General features: G+C 41.2%; 1 protein-coding gene across 7 annotated transcripts in view; it reads right to left on the reverse strand.

The window, feature by feature from the left end:
* The window catches only part of NBEA (neurobeachin), an 899,093-nt gene that overhangs the window by 151,756 nt on the left and 726,390 nt on the right, over window positions 1-20,947 (reverse strand). For all 7 annotated transcript variants that reach the window (XM_069758980.1, XM_069758976.1, XM_069758974.1 and 4 more), the window contains 4 exons: window positions 18,757-18,874; window positions 17,343-17,445; window positions 14,909-15,024; window positions 1,009-1,121 (listed from right to left, as the gene is read on the reverse strand). In XM_069758980.1, coding sequence (XP_069615081.1) covers window positions 1,009-1,121; window positions 14,909-15,024; window positions 17,343-17,445; window positions 18,757-18,874 — 450 coding nt within the window. The remainder of the gene's footprint in view (window positions 1-1,008; window positions 1,122-14,908; window positions 15,025-17,342; window positions 17,446-18,756; window positions 18,875-20,947) is intronic.

The following is a 20,947-nucleotide window of genomic DNA, read 5'->3' on the forward strand; positions in this document are numbered from 1 at the left end:
CTAGACGGAAACTCCAGTATCTGGTCAAATGGAAGGGTTATGCTCAGGAAGATAATTCCTGGGTTTTTGCCTCTGATGTCCATGCCCCAGATCTTGTTCGTGCCTTTCATGTGGCTCATCCTGGTCGGCCTGGGGGTTCTGGTGAGGGTTCGGTGACCCCTCCTCAAGGGGGGGGTACTGTTGTGAATTCTGTGGCTGAGTTCACTTCTGTGGTCACAAGTGGTATTGCAGTCTCTGGGCTTCCTCCCTCAGGTGTTTTGGTGAGCTCGTTGGCTGCCTTGCTATTTAGCTCCACCTGAGTCTGTCTTCCTTGCTCCTTGTCAATGTTCCAGTGTTGGATCTGAGCTACTGCATCTTTCCTTGGGCCTGCTGCTCTGCTAGATAAGTGCTTCTAGTTTGTTTTCTGTTTTTTCTGTCCAGCTTGCTATTAACTTTTGCTGGAAGCTCTGAGAAGCAAAGGGGTGCACCGCCGTGCTGTTAGTTCGGCACGGTGGGTCTTTTTGCCCCTTTGCGTGGTTTTCGTTTTAGGGTTTTTTGTAGACTGCATAGTTCTCTTTGCTATCCTCGCTCTGTCTAGAATATCGGGCCTCACTTTGCTGAATCTATTTCATTCCTACGTTTGTCTTTTCATCTTGCTAACAGTCATTATATGTGGGGGGCTGCCTATTCCTCTGGGGTATTTCTCTGAGGTAAGTCAGGCTTGTATTTCTATCTTCAGGCTAGTCAGCTCCTCAGGCAGTGCCGAGTTGCATAGGTAGTGATAGGCGCAATCCACTGCTGCTTATAGTTGTGTGAGGATAGATCAGGTACTGCAGTCTACAGAGATTCCACGTCTCAGAGCTCGTCCTATTGTTTTTGGTTATTGCCAGATCTCTGTATGTGCGCTGATTACTGCACGCTGTGTTGCCTGATTGCCAGCCATAACAGAGAACATAATGTACATGTCGGCACAAAAACGTCTTCACTGACAGTCTTTAGAAAATTTTACAAAAATTTGAATTACGGTACCTTTGAAAGATCCCTGAAGTTTCCTGGTAAGGTTAAATCCAACTCCTCGGATTCATAATTTGTTAACACCCATGGAAATACAGGATACTGATTCAAGTCATTATATGTTCTCCCTGTGAAAAAAATGTAGTGTTAATAAGCAGAAAGAAGACCGTTTCGCCATCATGACCAAGAGACTTTAAAGCACTGACATTTAATATTGTGCCCCACAAAAGCTTTCCATAATGGCATGCTTATCACATATTATACATACACTGAGATTATATATACACACATACACACATCACATGTATATCTACAATGTATGCATATTTTATTAAAAAAGAAGTGTCAATCTCGCGCGAGTAAAACAGCCATCTGACTGCAAGTAAGTATATGAAAGTGGGATGGAAACTGTGATGTCTATGAGCATAGGCAACTATATGGCAACTGTATACTGATAACAAGGGGAAAAGTGGCTGCTCTGAAAACTGCGGGAATAAAAGTATATATCCAATGACAAATATAAGTTTGTAGAAAATTCTCCTTCTCTACCCCCAGCTCCCCCCCCCCCCACAAAAAAAAGCAGTAATGCCCTATAATATTAACAAGAGCTAAACCTAATGATGAACTAAGATGAATATTGTGGATACATACATATGTATTTTATGTGCTGATGGGTATGTAGCAGCAAATGGCGTTGAATGGCCCCCCAGTGCGCTGGGAAAGCTGGTATTGCTTTCACGGAGTCACATAACACCCATGTTTAATGATCTGCTTTTGGTGTTCCCTGGCTACAAACTAAATTGAAAATCTATCCCTGCTCAACCTGACAAAAATAACCTAGGTTATCAATTCCCAGGCTGAGAGCAGATTTACAGTGCTGTCATAGGACTGTTTCCCTCTAGATTTTAATGATTGTTGGTTTACCAGACCTGAGATTACTGAACAAAGCGCTCCTTGTTCTCTTACGGGTTCATCGAAAGCAACAAAATACAATTGCTTCCATAACAACAACAAAAAATATACGGTACATGCCGTATACCGTATGTGTTTTTCCTGTGCACATTTGTAGAAATAAATGTCTCTAGTGCAGGGGTCATCCCTAAAGGGAAAGTGCCTAGGTATTTTAGGTACTGGTTTAAGAGCACATTGGTTCAGTCTGTGATATTCGATTGCAGAATAGCGCTCTCTTTAAGGACATAAACCCCTTTGGCACAGATTAAAGATTTTGATTACTCCAAATGCATCCCCCCTATTCATTAGTATGGGTGAAAAATGCTGTAAAACCACTAAAAGAATTGATATGCTCCAAAAGTTTGAATCTGGAAGTAAAGAATAAGTAACGTATGTATGAGATTTCCGAAATCTCCTTCACTTTGCTGGGATAGTAAAATGCTGCAGTTTTTCACAGCAAAAATGTGTGAAAAACTTGGCGAAAACGTGACATGTAAACACACCCTAAGGATTGGTAGGTTTCCTCAAAGAAAACAGTACCCCCTGAACATCTGTCAAAGGTCCCTCAACCAGTGCCCACCTCTGCACTTACAAGGGGCAAGAAAACTGAAACAAGTGTCTGCAGATAGGGGTCCCGTAGTTGTGAAAAACATTCTGGATTGGCTAAATATCTTGACACGATCCAAGTCTTGTTACAGACTGACATTAACTTATGGGGTGGTTAACGCCAGTAGGTGGCAATAGATAACTAGCCTTCATACTCCTGGAGGAAAACCAATTTGCAGACTAGCTGCAGACAGTTATATAAACTTGTATTTTCCAGTGGTTTTATGAACATTGGGACAAAAAAACTGCAGCAATGTGAACAAAGCTTTTTACTGCATACAAATTTTTAATGAATACTTTTTAGACAGATATTTCCAGTATTTAATGCACTTTTGAGCCACTGCGGACCCCATTACGGTGCCTAAAACACAGGGGAGTCTATGGGGTGTTTTGCTATTTTTTTTAAAGTCAGAAATAGCTGGGTAAATTGGTTTCACCAGTGTCACTTTGGATCCACCGGAACAAAAAGCTGTCAAAACGTCATGGCCTTGATAATAAAAAAAACCCCAAAATACTAATGTAAAAAGTGTCATAAATATTTGGTCTGAGTTTCATCAGGTTTTCTCATATGCAAAAATAAAAATGAAGGTTTCTCAAGCTTCTCCTGACAGTGAAAAATGGACCGCACACAAATGGTATCCGAGTACTGTCCGATTTTTTCACGGACCTGTACACTTGAACTTATGAGCTTGATCTGTGATAAAAATTAGAAGTGTTCATGTTTTTGGACCACTCGGTCTGCAAAACATCCCCGTAGATTAGAATAGGTACGAACGTCATACGTGAAAAACCCTGAAAAGCCTTAACCATTTAGACCATTTGTACCAGGTAACAATATCCCTTCTCGCTTTCAATACATATGCAAATCTAGAAAAATTAATATTTCTCATGTCATGGTAGAGCTGCCCAAGTACCGTTTTACAGAGATCCTCAATGGTTAATTCAGACAAAAGGATGATAGTGAGCATCAAAACAAAAAAAACACTTTTTTTTCTTAATTAAAATGTTTAATTTAGTGGTTGAGTTTTAAAAAGGTGAAATATCTGGGGGAGAGCGGACAAAAAAATTACAGCGGCAATTCCTTGGTGATAATGTTAATGACAGCAAAATATTGTTTAATTAGATGATTCCAGCATCTGGATTAACACTCTGCTAGCGATGTTCCTATGCTTGTCTGCGTTTTCACACTTTATAGACATTTTGTCATCTCTAGGTCATTAGGAAAGAATTTTTAATGATTTTTTTTTTTTTTTTTTTTAGAAGCCGGCAGTTCGAGTTACATCTAATTACATGACAATAATAAGCTCAAAACAGACTGTAGCTAAATATACACATAATTAGTTAGCAAAGGCTTGCACATCACAAAGTACAATAATGCAGAAAATTACAATGGGGGTTTATCTACACTCACAATATAATTAATAATTCAGAGTCGCAGCTTTACGGTGTAGTTAGGACACGACTGCAGCATTAACCAATCATTTACATCTGCTGCTATTTGCTTTAAAGGAGCTTTCCACTTTAGAGAACAGCAATGGCTCTCAGTCACTGCTCCAGTGGTGAACTCAGGACCATAGTTATCACTGCTGCAGCCAATCACTGAGCTCACCAACTCAAGCCATTTACATGAGCAAGGATACTGAGATCAGCGATTGGCTGCAGCGGTGATGTGCACTAAAAACAAAGTTAAAAAAAAAATGAAACATTGTCAATCCAAATCAAGTATCATGAAAAAAAAATAGTCAATGTCTGCCTCTGGTAATTGAGGTGTAATGTGTAGGGAGTGCCAGCAGCGCTGTGGCAGGTGGGTGTCACCTCATACAATTTGAGTGTGCCGTGAATTCTTCCGCATTACCATGAGACAGTCTTGTGCACAGGCTCGGTTACCCGTGCAGAGATCACTGTGCAGGGAGGTGTAGGAAATGAGCAGTGACAATCACCTAATGTGAATGGTGGAACCTATGGTATCTAGGTCTGGGATAATGACATAACTGCCAAAAAGAAAAACGTTATTTCTACAGAACTGGAAGTTTTATTTTATGATAACACTTAGGCTGGAGTCACACTTAACATATAACAAAAAAAATCGGTCCGATTTTGACGGCCGAGAATCTCACGAGTGTTCTCCGTATGGTCATCAGTGTTTAACCCCTTCATGACCCAGCAATATTCGGACTAACGAGTTCACATACAATGTGCCTGTCAGGCGCCTGCTGGAAAAATACCTATAATATCTAATGTTTGCAATTTCAGTGCTCTAAAAGTGATCAGTGACCTTCATAGGGATGTAATAAAAGAGACTACACATAATCAGTTGCAAAAAAAAACATTTACTTAACATAAAACTAATAACTATGAAATACAAACTTTTCAAAACTCCCGCCAAATAGTCCCCAGTTCGACTCTGTCAAAAAAATGTACAAAGAAAATTTTTGAACACAAACTTAATTTTAAGGTACCTTAAGTACTATTAAAAACATATTCAATCAGAAGTAGATGCTGAGGTTTCCCAGAAAAGTCACACTTGCAGAGCAAATAGCAAGAATTACACACCATTTTTGCATGTGTCAGGCAAATTGCTTTATGACATTTGAGACATTCATAATTTGAAAGCCTTCTGGTTCCGCTTTCCGTTTGGCAGGTGGTGCATCTCCTTCTTTTGTTAGGTGGTGCAGATGGTGACTTTTCACCATCATCTTCTGGGCGGAACCTTTTGAGCTGAACTTGAAGGCGAGAGGGGATACCGATTGTTTTCACGCTTCTCCTGCGTAGCTCTCCAAGTACTAGTTCATGGGCCAATTTTTTCAGATACAATCGTCTACGGAGTGGTTCAAGCTTGTTTTCAAGATAAATTACTTGTGAATTTATACCACCCAAATTCAACATAGCAAAAAAATATGACCATTGGCCAGCGTTTGATGTTTCTGCTGACGTTGAAAGTGGAGCACATCTGATCTGCTGTATCCACACCCCCTTTGGTGGCATTGTAAAATGTAATTATCTCCGGGTTTTTTTCTGCCCCAGTCCCAGGATCGATGGCAGCATCATCATGAAGTGTTGATAGAAGAAGTACGATTTTTTTTGGCATGTGGTACATAGGAAACTAAAGTCTTTCCATTATGGAATGCAAACATACTGCTGTACTGTTGTCTCTCTTTCACACTTACAAACTGTGGCGGCAATTACCTTTTGTTTTTTCTTACAGTTCCCACATATGACAGCTTCTGAATTTTCAGATAATCAATCAGATCACAACTTGTAAACCAATTGTCAGCTGTAATATTGCGACCCGATCCAAATAAGGGTTCAGCCAGTCTTTTTACAACATCAATGGGTTTGTTGCTCACACAGTAAGGACCTTCTGGTTGTTTTCCTGCATAAACTTCCAGGTTGTAAGTGTAGGTCTTACTGGCATCAACAAGGGCATAAATTTTTATTCCATATTTGTTTGGCTTTGATGGAATATATTGACGAAAGGCACATCTACCACAAAAACCAGGGAGCATTTCGTCAATAGTGAGATTCTCTCCAGGGTAATAACTTTGTTTACAGTTTACAACAAATCTTTGAAATATATCACGAATTGGAGCAAGTCGGTCATGTGTTTTGCGTTCGGTTCGGGTAGTTCTGTCGTCAAACCGAAGGCAACGAATTAGAATCTTGAATCTGTTTATGGACATAACAAGGCTAAATTTTTCAACTCCATCCCCATCTTTACCCCAAAGTTCCTCCAAACTTTGTCTATTTGCCCTATAAGCTCCTGCAAGGTACAGTAATCCAAAAAAAGCACGCAGTTCTATTTCATCTGTGGGCTTGATGGTTCTGTTGCAGATGTACTTGTCCTTTATAATGTCTATATATTGGTTGGTATATGTGACAATAGAGTCCAGAATGTCATCTGTAAATATACTGTTCCAGCATTCAACTGCAGTTTTTGCATTACGTGCAGTTCCTATTACTGCAGGAAGGTGAGTAATAATGTTTAAAGGTTCCCTACGTTTTTTCTGGAATGGCTTCTTGTTCCATTTAGTATTTTTATCTTTTCCAATATAATATGATCCAACTTCTTCATCCTCACCACTGTCACCATCTTGCTCTGTTTCAGAATCCAGGACACATTCTTCCACCTCATCATGAGAATCAATCTCACTTTCCTCTCCTAAATCCTCATTCAGTGTGAGGTCTCTATCATCTAACAGCATGTTTGTTACTTCCTCAACATCAAGTTGTTTGGATAAATTGTACATTTTCCTCTCCATTTCAGCAGATAATCTGAAGCAAGAGAAGGAATATGTTAGGGAACTACTGTATATGCCTGAGCAGCACACTTTCTTTTATAAAATCTCCCTTATTTCTATGAAATATCCTCACATTTTGTGCTATACATTCATAAAACAAGCTAAATAAACTATTGTGATGAATAAAAACATAAAATACCAACCTTACTGAATGTGACGTATTCACATACAATGAGCCTGAGAGATCTGTGCAGCTATATCCTCTCCCCTGAAGCTCTGAAATCCAACTGTGATATCAGGTTTCACAGACCTTCAAGAGACAGGAGACTACCTGGAGGGAGGGGGTTTCCTCACAATCTGGTGAGGAAGGAGAAATGAAAGTAAAAGAGAAGCGCCTGTCAGATCAGTTGTATGTGACGGAGGGTTAAAGACCTTGTCGTTTTTTGCAATTCTGACCAGTGTCCCTTTATGAGGTAATAACTCAGGAACGCTTCAACGGATCCTAGCGGTTCTGAAATTGTTTTTTCGTGACATATTGGGCTTCATGTTAGTGGTAAATTTAGGTCAATAAATTCTGCGTTTATTTGTGATAAAAACGGAAATTTGGCGAAAATTTTGAAAATTTCGCAATTTTCACATTTTGAATTTTTATTCTGCTAAACCAGAGAGTTATGTGACACAAAATAGTTAATAAATAACATTTCCCACATGTTTACTTTACATCAGCACAATTTTGGAAACAAAATTTTTTTTTGCTAGGAAGTTATAAGGGTTAAAATTTGACCAGCGATTTCTCATTTTTACAACGAAATTTACAAAACCATTTTTTTTTAGGGACCACCTCACATTTGAAGTCAGTTTGAGGGGTCTATATGGCTGAAAATACCCAAAAGTGACACCATTCTAAAAAAAGCACCCCTCAAGGTGCACAAAACCACATTCAAGAAGTTTATTAACCCTTCAGGTACTTCACAGCAGCAGAAGCAACATGGAAGGAAAAAATGAACATTTAACTTTTTAGTCACAAAAATTATATTTTAGCAACAATTTTTTTATTTTCCCAATGGTAAAAGGAGAAACTGAACCACGAAAGTTGTTGTCCAATTTGTCCTGAGTACGCTGATACCTCATATGTGGGGGTAAACCACTGTTTGGGCGCACGGCAGGGCTTGGAAGGGAAGGAGCGCCATTTGACTTTTTGAATGAAAAATTGGCTCCACTCTTTAGCGGACACCATGTCACGTTTGGAGAGCCCCCGCGTGCCTAAAAATTGGAGCTCCCCCACAAGTGACCCCATTTTGGAAACTAGACATCCCAAGGAACTTATCTAGATGCATATTGAGCACTTTATACCCCCAGGTGCTTCACAGAAGTTTATAACGCAGAGCCATGAAAATAAAAAATAATTTTTCTTTCCTCAAAAATGATTTTTTAGCCTGGAATTTCTTATTTTGCCAAGGGTAATAGGAGAAATTGGACCCCAAATGTTGTTGTCCAGTTTATCCTGAGTACGCTGATACCCCATATGTGGGGGTAAACCACTGTTTGGGCGCACGGCAGGGCTCGGAAGGGAAGGCACGCCATTTGGCTTTTTAAATGGAAAATTAGCTCCAATCATTAGCGGACACCATGTCACGTTTGGAGAGCCCCTGTGTGCCTAAACATTGGAGATCCCCCACAAATGACCCCATTTTGGAAACTAGACCCCCAAAAGAACTAATCTAGATGTGTGGTGAGGACTTTGAACCCCCAAGTGCTTCACAGAAGTTTATAACGCAGAGCCATGAAAATAAAAAAAAAAAATCAATGGTGGCGCCATGTTGCGTTTGGAGACCCCTGATGTGCCTAAACAGTGGTAACCCCTCAATTCTACCTCCAACACTAACCCCCCCACACCCCTAACCCTAATCCCAACTGTAGCCACAACCCTAATTCCAACCCTAACCCTAAGGCTATGTGCCCACGTTGCGGATTCGTGTGAGATTTTTCAGCATCATTTTTGAAAAATCCGCAGGTAAAAGGCGCTGCGTTTTACCTGCGGATTTTCCGCGGATTTCCAGTGTTTTTTGTGCGGATTTCACCTGCGGATTCCTATTGAGGAACAGGTGTAAAACGCTGCGGAATCCGCACAAAGAATTGACATGCTGCGGAAAATACAACGCAGCGTTTCCGCGCGGTATTTTCCGCACCATGGGCACAGCGGATTTGGTTTTCCATATGTTTACATGGAACTGTAAACCTGATGGAACACTGCTGCGAATCCGCAGCGGCCAATCCGCTGCGGATCCGCAGCCAAATCCGCACCGTGTGCACATAGCCTAATTCTAAAGGTATGTGCACACGCTGCGGAAAACGCTGCGGATCTGCAGCAGTTTCCCATGAGTTTACAGTTCAATGTAAACCTATGGGAAACAAAAATCGCTGTACACATGCTGCAGAAAAACTGCACGGAAACGCAGCGGTTTACTTTCCGCAGCATGTCACTTCTTTCTGCGGATTCCGCAGCTGTTTTACAACTGCTCAAATAGAAAATCGCAGTTGTAAAACCGCAGTGAAATGTGCAGAGAAAACGCGGTAAATCCGCCATAAATCCGCAGCGGTTTAGCACTGCGGATTTATCAAATCCGCAGCGGAAAAATCCGCAGAGGACCAGAATACGTGTGCACATACCGAAACCCTAACCCTAGCCCTAACCCTAGCCCTAACACTAACCCTAGCCCTAACCCTACCCCTAACCCTACCCCTAACCCTATTCTAACATTAGTGGAAAAAAAAAAATCTTTATTTTTTTATTGTCCCTACCTATGGGGGTGACAAAGGGGGGGGGGGGGTCATTTATTATTTTTTTTATTTTGATCACTGTGATAGATTATATCTCAGTGATCAAAATGCACTTTGGAACGAATCTGCCGGCCGGCAGTTTCGGCGGGCGCACTGCGCATGCGCCCGCCATTTTGGAAGATGGCGGCGCCCAGGGAGAAGATGGACGGACCCCGGCAGGATCGGTAAGTATGATGGGGTGGTGGGGGGAGCACGGGGGGGGGGGGGGATCGGAGCATGGGGGGTTGATCGGAGCGCGGGGGGTGGAACGGAGCATGGGGGGGGGTGGAACGGAGCATGGGGGGGGGGTGGAACGGAGCACGGGGGGGTTGAACGGAGCACGGGGGGTGGAACGGAGCACGGGGGGGTGGATCGGAGTGCAGGGGGGGTGATTGGAGCACGGGGGGAGCGGACAAGAGCACGGGGGGAGCGGAGCACAGGACGGAGGGGAGCCGGAGCAGTGTACCGGACAGATTGGAGGACTGGGGGGGCGATCGGTGGGGTGGGGGCACATTAGTGTTTCCAGCCATGGCCGATGATATTGCAGCATCGGCCATGGCTGGATTGTAATATTTCACCAGTTTTAATAGGTGAAATATTACAAATCGCTCTGATTGGCAGTTTCACTTTCAACAGCCAATCAGAGCGATCGTAGCCACGGGGGGGTGAAGCCACCCCCCCTGGGCTAAACTACCACTCCCCCTGTCCCTGCAGATCGGGTGAAATGGGAGTTAGCCCTTTCACCCGATCTGCAGGGACGCGATCTTTCCATGACGCCACATAGGCGTCATGGGTCGGATTGGCACCGACTTTCATGACGCCTACGTGGCGTCAAAGGTCGGGAAGGGGTTAATCCGTATGCAATGCGATTTCCTCACATTTAGTATCGGTATGACATGCGTATGCAATGCAATTTTAACATGAGCTTTTACATACAGCATTCCTCTGTATGTAAAAGCTCATGTTAAAATCGCACTGTAATACACATCGTTTTAAAACCAAATATTCTTCAAAACACACATACAGACATATATATATATATATATATATATATACACACACGGTGTGTATACATAAATATATATGTATATAAATATTAGATAGAAGAAAATGATAGAATAGATGGATTACATACAGCACATACATACAGAATAGGTAGATATATAGATGTGTGTGACAAATACAATTAGCATATTATGTGTGCAGCCTACTGTATATGTATTTAATAAAACATTATTTTTTTGGAAAAAATGGTGTGGGCTCCCGCACAATTTTCCAAACCAGAGAGGGAAAGCCAGCGACTGGGGGTCAATGTTTATAGCCTGGGAAGGGGGTATAACCCATGGAGCTTCCTAGGCTATTAATATCAGCTCACAGCTGTATATTTACTGCCTATTAAAATAGGAGGGAACCCCCCAAAAAATAACGTGGGGTCCCCCTATAATTAATAACCAGAAAAGGCTATGCAGACAGCTGTGGGCTGATATTCATAGCCTAGGAAGAGGCCATGGATTTTGGCCCCCCGCACAAACACCAGCTCTCAGCCGCCCCAGAAATGGCGCATCTCTAAGATGCACCAATTCTGGCACTTAGTCTCTCTCTTCCCACTTGCCCTGTAGCGGTGGCAAGTGGGGTAAAAGCTGTGGGGTTTATGTCACCTTTGTATAATAAGGTGACATCAAGCCGCCTTAGCAATGGAGAGGTGTCAATAAGACAACTATCCATTACTAATCCTATAGTTGTTACAGGTTTAAATAAAAACACAGCCAGAATAAATTATTTTAATGAAATAAATCACTAAAAACAATAATGCATGTACATTATCCCACGCTCCAGAGTTTAGCACGGGTCAGGCTGGCAAGGAGGGCAGCATCAGTGACGGCACCGCTAGTCACTGATGCTGTGCCGGCAGCATCTCATTCATTCACCAGTGGTTTACAGCCGGGGGCGGTCGCATCTTAGCGCCATCACGGTTGCAAACTGTATATACTCCAGATATGGATTACGGCGTGGGACACAACGCCGGACAGGTATGGTATATTGTTGCTTTATTATTTTATGTTTTTTTACAGGAGATTGAGGGCAACGTATGAATTAGCTGAATAATAAAGATGGGAAACTGTGTTTAGTGTTTTATTTCATTAAAATAATTTATTCTGGCTGTGTTTTTATTTAAACCTGTAACAACTATAGCATTGGTAATGGAGAGGTGTCTTATTGACACCTCTCCATTACTAAGCTGGCTTGATGTCACTTTATAATACAAAGGTGACATCAACCCCACAACGATTACCCCACTTGGCACCGCTACAGGGCAAGTGGGAATAGAGAGGGACCAAGTGCTGTAATTGGCGCATCTTAGAGATGTGCCATTTCTGGGGCAGATGTTTTTAGCCCACACCAGTTTTTCCCCTTTTATTAATTACATACATGTCCCCTAATTTGAAAACACACACTACTAATTGTATTGGTCCCTGACATCTATATATCTACCTATTCTGCATTTATTTACTGTATGTAAACCATGTCTCCTATCCTGTTGGCTCCTGCATTGATTTTACAGAAGCCGACAAATGAATTACCGGCTAATCTCCTATCTTTCTCTCTATGAAATATAAAGGTACACACACATATATATATATATATATATATACGTGTGTGTGTCATATGAACCTATTCTATGCGTATATATTTATTTTATCTATTCTAACATGTCAGTGTGATTTTTACAGTATCCGCATATGAATTGGCGGCTTTTCAAAGAACACTGAAGCGTAAAAATCGGATTTTTTTCTCACACCCACTGACTTACATTGGTGAGTCTACGATATACGCGTGAAATCGCAGCAGCATGCTGCACATATAATATGGCCGAGAAAAAAACGGTGAGTGAGCTTCCCCATAGATTAATACTGGTCCGAGTGCTATGCGATTTTTTCTCGCATAGCACTCGTCCGTATACCTCGCTAGTGTGACTCCAGCCTTAAAGGGAATCTGTCCCCAGGTTTCTGTTATGGAATCAGAGAGCGCCATGATGTAGTGGAAGAGAGACTGATTACAGTAATGTGTCACTTACTTTTTTGCTGTTTCAATACAGGTTAGCACTTTATCAACAAAAGATTATTACTATAGGACAAGACGCCCTGTGACTCCTAGTCCACCCACACCACTGATTAGTAGCATTCTATGAGTATTCAATGTACACAGAGAGCTGCCAATCCATGGTGTGGGCTGGGTTATACAGAGCTCAGTATTCAGAGCTCTGCAAGATCTGCAGCAGAGAAAATAGTGATTGTATCACAACTGCTGCCCACAGTAAGCTAAGTCATACATCGCTGGAATCAGGGTCTCTGCACCTATATCATGCTGTAGTTAGGGTTACTTAGCAGATAGGTGGCAGTCTGGGTCCTGAGTCCCCCTCAAATTGTTTGAAAATCTGCTCTGAAACATTCAGATTGTCAGGAGTACTCAACTTCTGCCTAAATTTTGACACAAAGCAGTGTACTGGCGCATTAGGAAGTCCATGAACATGCACACACAGTGGAGTATGGGCTGAAGCTGAGCGAACAAAAAATGGCAATATTGCCGTTGTATTTTTTTTTACGCTATTTAGTGTAGGAGTTAATTTGATATTTGGATAGACCAATTTTATATGGATGTGGTGGTTCCAAGGCCCCAGCTGCTGTGGTAACACATCTGCATCCCGTGATTGTGGGTAGGCACAAAGGGCACAAACATTTAGATGTACTTGTCGGAGATTGACGGCATCATCCAAATGTTGAAATACTCCTGATCATCTACAGATGATACATGTCGGGCGGCCTCCATTCTACTCTGTAGTGAGGTCCACTGTAACTATGTAACAATAGTATAGCAGCCCCAGCTATAGGGGAGAAATAAGGGGTTTTCTTTTTCTTATTTGTTCTTAAAAAGAAAGGTCTTTCATGAAAAGTGAAAATAGAAAAACATGTAAAAGAAGAAAGGGAAGAAAAATGTACCTAGTATATAAAACGAAATATTACAGAAGGGGGAACAAATTATTAAATATTTTTCAGTGGTCCTTTGTGTTCATAAAAGAAAAGTTAAAAACAGACTTGTATTTCCTTTGTTCTAACACGAATAGCGGCAAAAAAAAAAGAATATGACAATGAGAATAAAAATAAATCTTTAAGGATCACGAAAAAGAAAATCCAAAAATTATTTGAATAGGCAAAGGAGAAAAACTTACAGCTCTTTAAAGCGTATGTGCAGAAAAAAACAAAACCGAAAATGTGCCTCTCCAGGAACAAAGGTAAATGTCCTGGTTAAACAGCAGAGATAGGAGCCAACTCCAGTTTCTGCTGTGAGAGGCAATGCCAGCTGTATAGCACAGCACCCATCCTCTATGACGCAGGCTCAGCTCCGCACACCAATACCCTACATTGGAAAGGGGTTAAACAGACAGACCTGGAAATTTGGGTGGGAGGGAAAAAAGTCACAAGTGCAAACATATAAATTAAAACAATAGTTAATTTTATGGTGGCATATTTTCTACATCTGTATTCTAAAAACGCTGGCGCATTATTGAGGCAAATGCAGCTACGTTTTAAAAATGTGCATTTTGGCAGGGGTTTCACAAAGATCGTGTAACAAAGAAAAAAAAAATGATGAAAACCATAATGTGTGTATGGTGAAAGAGCAAACAGATAATCAAATAATAAACATGTAGAGAATTGTAATGTAACAAAGAACGGTTTAATAATACACAATAATACAAGAGAGAATTAGGAAAGGATGGCGTCTCGGGATCGTCTAATATAACTGGTGAGACGAGCTGGATCCACAGAACCATTTGTGAGAGCGGTGAGATTAGAGGTACGCAGACAGAACATGGTTACCTAATCATGCCACACCGTAGGTGACATCTGTACTAGGCATGCTGACGCTGCTGCTGTTGTTAGTCTTGTGTCTGCGCTGCTGTTGTTGGAAATGACTGAATAGTAAAATTACATCTCTCCCCCCATTATTATTTCCAGACAGTTCCTGGCAATGGTTTGTTGCCTCTAATAAAGCTTCAGACAAAGCTGTCAGCTTGGGGAAATGGCAAGAGAGTTCGGCACTGCCTCCATTCCAATCAATGCATCTGCAGCGCTGCTTATAGGCTGCGCGTTCCCTTATCAAATTTAATGTGAGTGCTTCTGAGTCTATCATAGGGCTGCAGCTGAGTCCCGGAGGGATAAATGCATTCGATCAAATCACGCTGCTCAAGATTTTGACAAACATAAACATATTAGAAAGGATTGTAGAGCCAGAAGCCTTACCTGCTATGGTATTAAGAAACATCAAGTATTCAAAGTTAGAAATCTCTCGTCGCTGCCAACGTTGAGTCATGTTGGAGGATTTAAAGAGCTGCCTGGGAGTGGCCAGGGATATTCTCCTGTAAATGTGGAGAAGGGTGATCACTGCATACAACCACACTATCAATGAGACAATAATGGCAATTTTATACATACAATATGCCACAATCAGCTCGGAATAGATAATAAGCCGCTCGTCATATGGTAGCTCAGATCAATGGCATCACTAACATCAGGGATAGGAATCGGAGATGTGTTCTTGACGACCATCATAGACCGGATGATTGACAGCTCTTGCTTTGTCTGTGCAGCTCTTATGATCTACTAGCAGGTTGTCAAAAATGTCTTTACTTTCTGAATATATGACATCGAGAAGAGAAGGGCCCTCGTAGCGATGGCAAAGCTTCAGAGATGACTCTTTTTAATCATCTCTGGGCTCTTCACTGTATTTCCAAAAATTCAGATCATAATGTTGCATATTTATATAGCGCCAATATATTCCACAGCGCTTTACAGCGCATACACAATGCACAGCTAATGGATGTAAAACTGTAAAGATACCTTCACACTAAACGACGCTGCAGCGATCCAGACAACGATCCGGATCGCTGCAGCGTCGCTGTTTGGTCGCTGGAGAGCTGTCACACAGACCGCTCTCCAGCGACCAACGATGCTGGTAACCAGGGTAAACATCGGGTTACTAAGCGCAGGGCCGCGCTTAGTAACCCGATGTTTACCCTGGTTATCATCCTAAAAGTAAAAAAAACAAACGCTTCATACTTACCTTCCGCTATCTGTCCCCGGCGCTGTGCTTCTCTGTACTGGCTGTCAGCACAGCGGCCGGAAAGCACAGCGGTGACGTCACCGCTCTGCTTTCCGGCCGCTGTGCTCACAGTGAGTGCAGGAAAGCACAGCACCGGGGACAGACAGCGGAAGGTAAGTATGAAGCGTTTGTTTTTTTTACTTTTAGGATGGTAACCAGGGTAAACATCGGGATACTAAGCGCGGCCCTGCGCTTAGTTACCCGATGTTTACCCTGGTTACCAGTGAAGACATCGCTGAATCGGTGTCACACACGCCGATTCAGCGATGTCAGCGGGAGAGCCAGCGATCAAATAAAGTTCTGGCCTTTTAGCCCCGACCAACGACATCAGAGCAGGATTCTGATCGCTGCTGCGTGTCAAACTGAACGATATCGCTAGCCAGGACGCTGCAACGTCACGGATCGCTAGCGATATCGTTTAGTGTGAAGGTACCTTAAGACATGGTGATATCTCCTTGTATTGTTTGGCCTCCACAGTCACCAGAACGCATATATCATACTGGCATACAGTGATTTTGGTGCCAACGATGTTTGACTGTCTTATATTACGTTTATGGTGAAGATTAAAAATATGACTTCGGTTTTGCCAGATTAGTTCTAGTTTCTGAGATATTTAATAGTTAATTAATTAATTACAGTAGAATTCTGGCTTCAAAAAGTGGCTTTTATGGCGTTGTAAGCCTACAAATGGAAATACAAAATAACTATATGGGATATTTCATTACTTACGACAGTGTTAAAGAGTCAGAAGACCAAAAGCTATTATATCTGTTATCATACACAAGTCGCATTGGGGGAATGCATTATTTTCATAGGTGAATTATCTCAAAAACTATAACCAATCCAGCAAAAGTAATGGGATTTTTTTTTAAATTTAGCACCCTCAAAATACCCTAAATCCATTAAAAAACCTTGGCACGTGAAAAAAAAAAATGCAATAATGTGTAGTTAACACAAGTCAATTAGTTTCATTAACATAAAGAGGATCTGTCACTTGATAAAAAAAAATATTTAAATACCTTGTAAAAAAATCGCTGAGCTCCCCCAATTCAGCCACTTTTCATTCATTTTGCACTGCGTCGCTTAATTGCAGAGATATTCAGATTTATTGCTTTTGGAGCACAGTATGTGAAATTTCTGCTTGCAGCCCAACTGGGTATTTCTTCATAGTCTTCTCTTGGGACGTGTGCATTCACCCACCTACCTGATACAGCCAATCACAGATTGGCAGCTGATCTGCAAATTTAAGTGTCTCAAGATGTTGCCAAACAGGGATTGGCAGCATCTGAGGGGGGGGGGGGGGGGGAGTGTACGCCCCAGAGAAGACTCTGAAGAAACACCCATTTTCACCACAAGCAGAGATTTCACATAGTGTGCTCCAAAATCAACAAATGTGAAAATCTCTGCAATGGAGCGACGCAGAGCAAAACGGAAAATAGAAGTAGAATCAGGAAAGATCAAAGGTTTTTACAACATATTTCAGTTAATCTTTTATGGTGCATGTTGCAGATTATTTTTAACAAAATAACTTACAACAGGAATTCACTAATGATATGAAGTATAAAAAACATCTACCTGGCTTGTGGTAAACCATAGCTGGTGCCAACACCGACTCGAGGTAAACTGTACACAACTTTCTTCACGGTGGCTTGATCAGGAAAATTAAACATAACTGAGGCTATAGAACAGTAGGGAAAAAATGTTGAAAAAATAGTTTAGTTGAGCAATAAAAACTATCTAACGTTACTCCTACCTTCAACGTAGGTGTTACTTACTTTTTATACATCTAAGCAAAGAAATACCAAAAGTGTACAATGCATAGAACACTGAGATAGGGGAGAAGCAAGACAGTGTTCTATGTATTCTTCCATTCACGTAAGTGGTGGCCAAAAACCTTATCTCCATCACTCAATTATGCCTGACTATGGCTGCAATCTCCAACAACAGAAGGAAAAAACGCTTGAGCACAAAATACTGTTCTAACAATTGGAACAGTCGAGAATGCATCATGCAATTTTTTTTATTAAGGCAGACTTTTTTTGCCTAAATTTTAGAGAAAGTTATGGTAATTGGTAGAGATGGGAGAATTTATATGAATGGAAATTAATTCAACTGAAATTTTACAAGAATCTGTATTCTCCTGAATGTTAATTTTTTGGGAATTCTCTCTGTGCGAATTAAGCTAAATGAGAGCTGGCTGCCATTTTGCTGAACCGCAGAGGGCCGGAAAAAAATAAAAACAAACTAACCTTCACTTCACTGCTCACCTCCTGTGCCTTCTCCATGCAGTATGGTCCTTGAAGCATCTTCTTACCAGGTACAGGATGTTTCTGCACATGCATGTTGTACGGTCATGGTGACGGCACAATCTTCGAGTCACCTTCTTACCACCTCCGCATGCTGCATCTCCATGCTAGGCAGGGACTTCCACCTGGGACAACTCTGCGCATGGACAGAGATGTCATAGGCCTTGAAGCTGTCAAAAGTCACGGCCTAGAGTGTCCATTTTAAGGCTGCGGTGACGTTATGACATGTGCCATGCCAAAACCTTCCAACGTGCACTGTAGGCTGGGACTTACAGCCGTGACTATTCCCGAGGCAACCCTGCATATACATCAGGAGTCTCTGGCCAGCATGAAGATGCAGCACGCAGCGGTAAGAAAAGCTGAGGAATGTATGAGGGACAGTAAGCAGCGGAAGTGAGGTATTAGTTGATTTTTCCTACATCTTACGTTTACTACACCCTTGGGTGTCTCCAGACGCCAGAGAATAATAATGGACATTTAATTTGTGGAGAATAAATTTGCTGCAAATTGAATTTACAGGTAAAATTTGTGCGAATTGGCAAATTTTAATCTCACCAGATCCGACCATCTCTAGTAATTAGCATTGACAAAGACATTGTGGCTTAGTTGTCCATATCTATAGAATAACTAAGAACAGACAGTAAATGGCCATATATGTATTTAATATGAAAGGTGACACTCACTGCGGTTCGCCATGAACACCTCCAGGGCCGTGTTCTGCAGTAGGTACCGTCTTGAAAAAACTGCTCGGATCTCGCTGAACATCCATTTTCCATGAAGTCCTTCTGTGTAAGCAAGAACCTAGCCAAACCGAGCACAGGAAAAGCCAAAATTATATTGTGAAATGCACTTCCCAATGTATTAGTGGCAAACTGTTTTCATAACAAAATGACATTTTTGGGTAGAGCTTTCCCTGTGAATTCATTATCATTACTTAGTAGGAGAGATTAATTAGAAAAGGTTAGGCTTTGAGGATCAGCTGCTATTGACTATAACACGAACCTATGGGAAATACAAAATGAAGACAGTCTGGTATGATTGAATGGTCTCTGAGGACGACACTTGTCAGACATGTTTGAATAAAGTTTTTTTTTAATCACACTGTGTATTGTTAGATCACTTCTCCCTCCATAATGATTGAACAACAGCTCATATTAATGCCGCGCCAGCGTCAGAAAACAAAACCGCACCGACATGCCAACAATCTGCAAGTCCAAAACATAAACCATACAATACAGGAGGCATCACACAGTTTTTGGTAATCTAGAACAAATTACAATTTAATACCTTACTATAAAAATTCTTCACAATTTATCTGCTGGAGTTGAGTGGCCACACGGCCGTACATTATATGTACACGCATGCATAAAGCAAAGACCACCTATACTGCATACACCAACTAATGTTTCACTGTTTATCGTTTTCTTGTTTTTTTGTATAAAATTTAATTGATAACCTTAAGGTATTTTGGTGGGATTTTTTTTTTTTTTTTTTTTTTCACTCATTGCCTTGTTGTGTACATGCAGATAGATTAGATTTTTATACTAAACAGACTATGAAATACATTATTTAGTAAACAGAATAAAATAATAAAATATATTTCAAATGATCTACCGTACATTGAAAAAAGCTTTATACATCAACGTAAAACCGCTGGGACTGAAATTAAAAAAGCACCTATGTGCAAAACCATATTAGCTCTACACCATACCAGCTCTACACAAGTCCCAAGCAGCACCTACAGTAGTCTGAAGGCTGAAAAGTGCCGCAACATGGTCAAGGAAGGTGAAAATGTAACATGGTGTATTCCATCACATGCGCTATTGTGGAGATGCTACTTCAATGAGAAAATCTCTAATGTGGTGCCACAAAGTGTCACTTTAGTCATGCCATCATTTCACACTACAAACATAGTTTCTCACCCTGGATGTGTATATGCGAGGTTACAAAAAAGAGAATTCACACTGAGAATGACTGATTATAAGGGCTACTATGATGGAATGCACAGTACTGCAACACACGGTATGTGTGTGCATCTATAAATACACATTATATATATATATATATATATATAATACACACATACTGTATGTATATAGATGCACAAAATATACCATATACCATATACTATATATATATATATATATATAGTGTGTGTGTATGTGTGTGTGTGTGTGTGTACTCTACTTTCCCCTTTCCAGTCCATCCTTAATGCAGCAGCCAGGGTTGTCTATCTGGCTAATCAGTACCCGGACGCCTCTCTCTGTACCAGTCATTACACTGGCATCCCATACATTATAGGATCCAATTTAAACTGCTTGTTCCCACCCACAAAGCCCTCCACAGTGCGGCACCATCCTACATCTCCTCCCTCATTTCTGTTTATCGGCCTACTCGCTTGTTACGATCCACCATCAACTTTCAACTAACCTCTGCACTAATCCATATCTCCCACTTCCGGCTACAAGACTTCTTCCGAATTGTGCCAATACGCTAGAATGCTCTATCACAAAAAATTAGGACAATCAACAACTTACACAGTTTTAGGCGCTCCCTAAAAACACATCTGTATAGAGCGGCCCTACCATGTTCCCCAATTGAAGTCCTTTTACATACAGTGCCCTGCGAAAGTATTCGGCCCCCTGAAACTTTTCAACCTTTTCCCACATATCATGCTTCAAACATAAAGATACCAAATGTAAATATTTGGTGAAGAATCAACAACAAGTGGAACACAATTGTGAAGTTGAATGAAATTTATTGGTTATTTTACATTTTTGTGGAAATTCAAAAACTGAAAAAAACGTTGAAAAGTTCCAGAGGGCCGAATACTTTCGCAATGTACTGTATATATAGCCCATTCACTATTTATCT

The sequence above is a fragment of the Ranitomeya imitator genome, chromosome 3 (genome assembly GCF_032444005.1).
Source record: "Ranitomeya imitator isolate aRanImi1 chromosome 3, aRanImi1.pri, whole genome shotgun sequence".
NCBI classification, from domain to species: domain Eukaryota; kingdom Metazoa; phylum Chordata; class Amphibia; order Anura; family Dendrobatidae; genus Ranitomeya; species Ranitomeya imitator.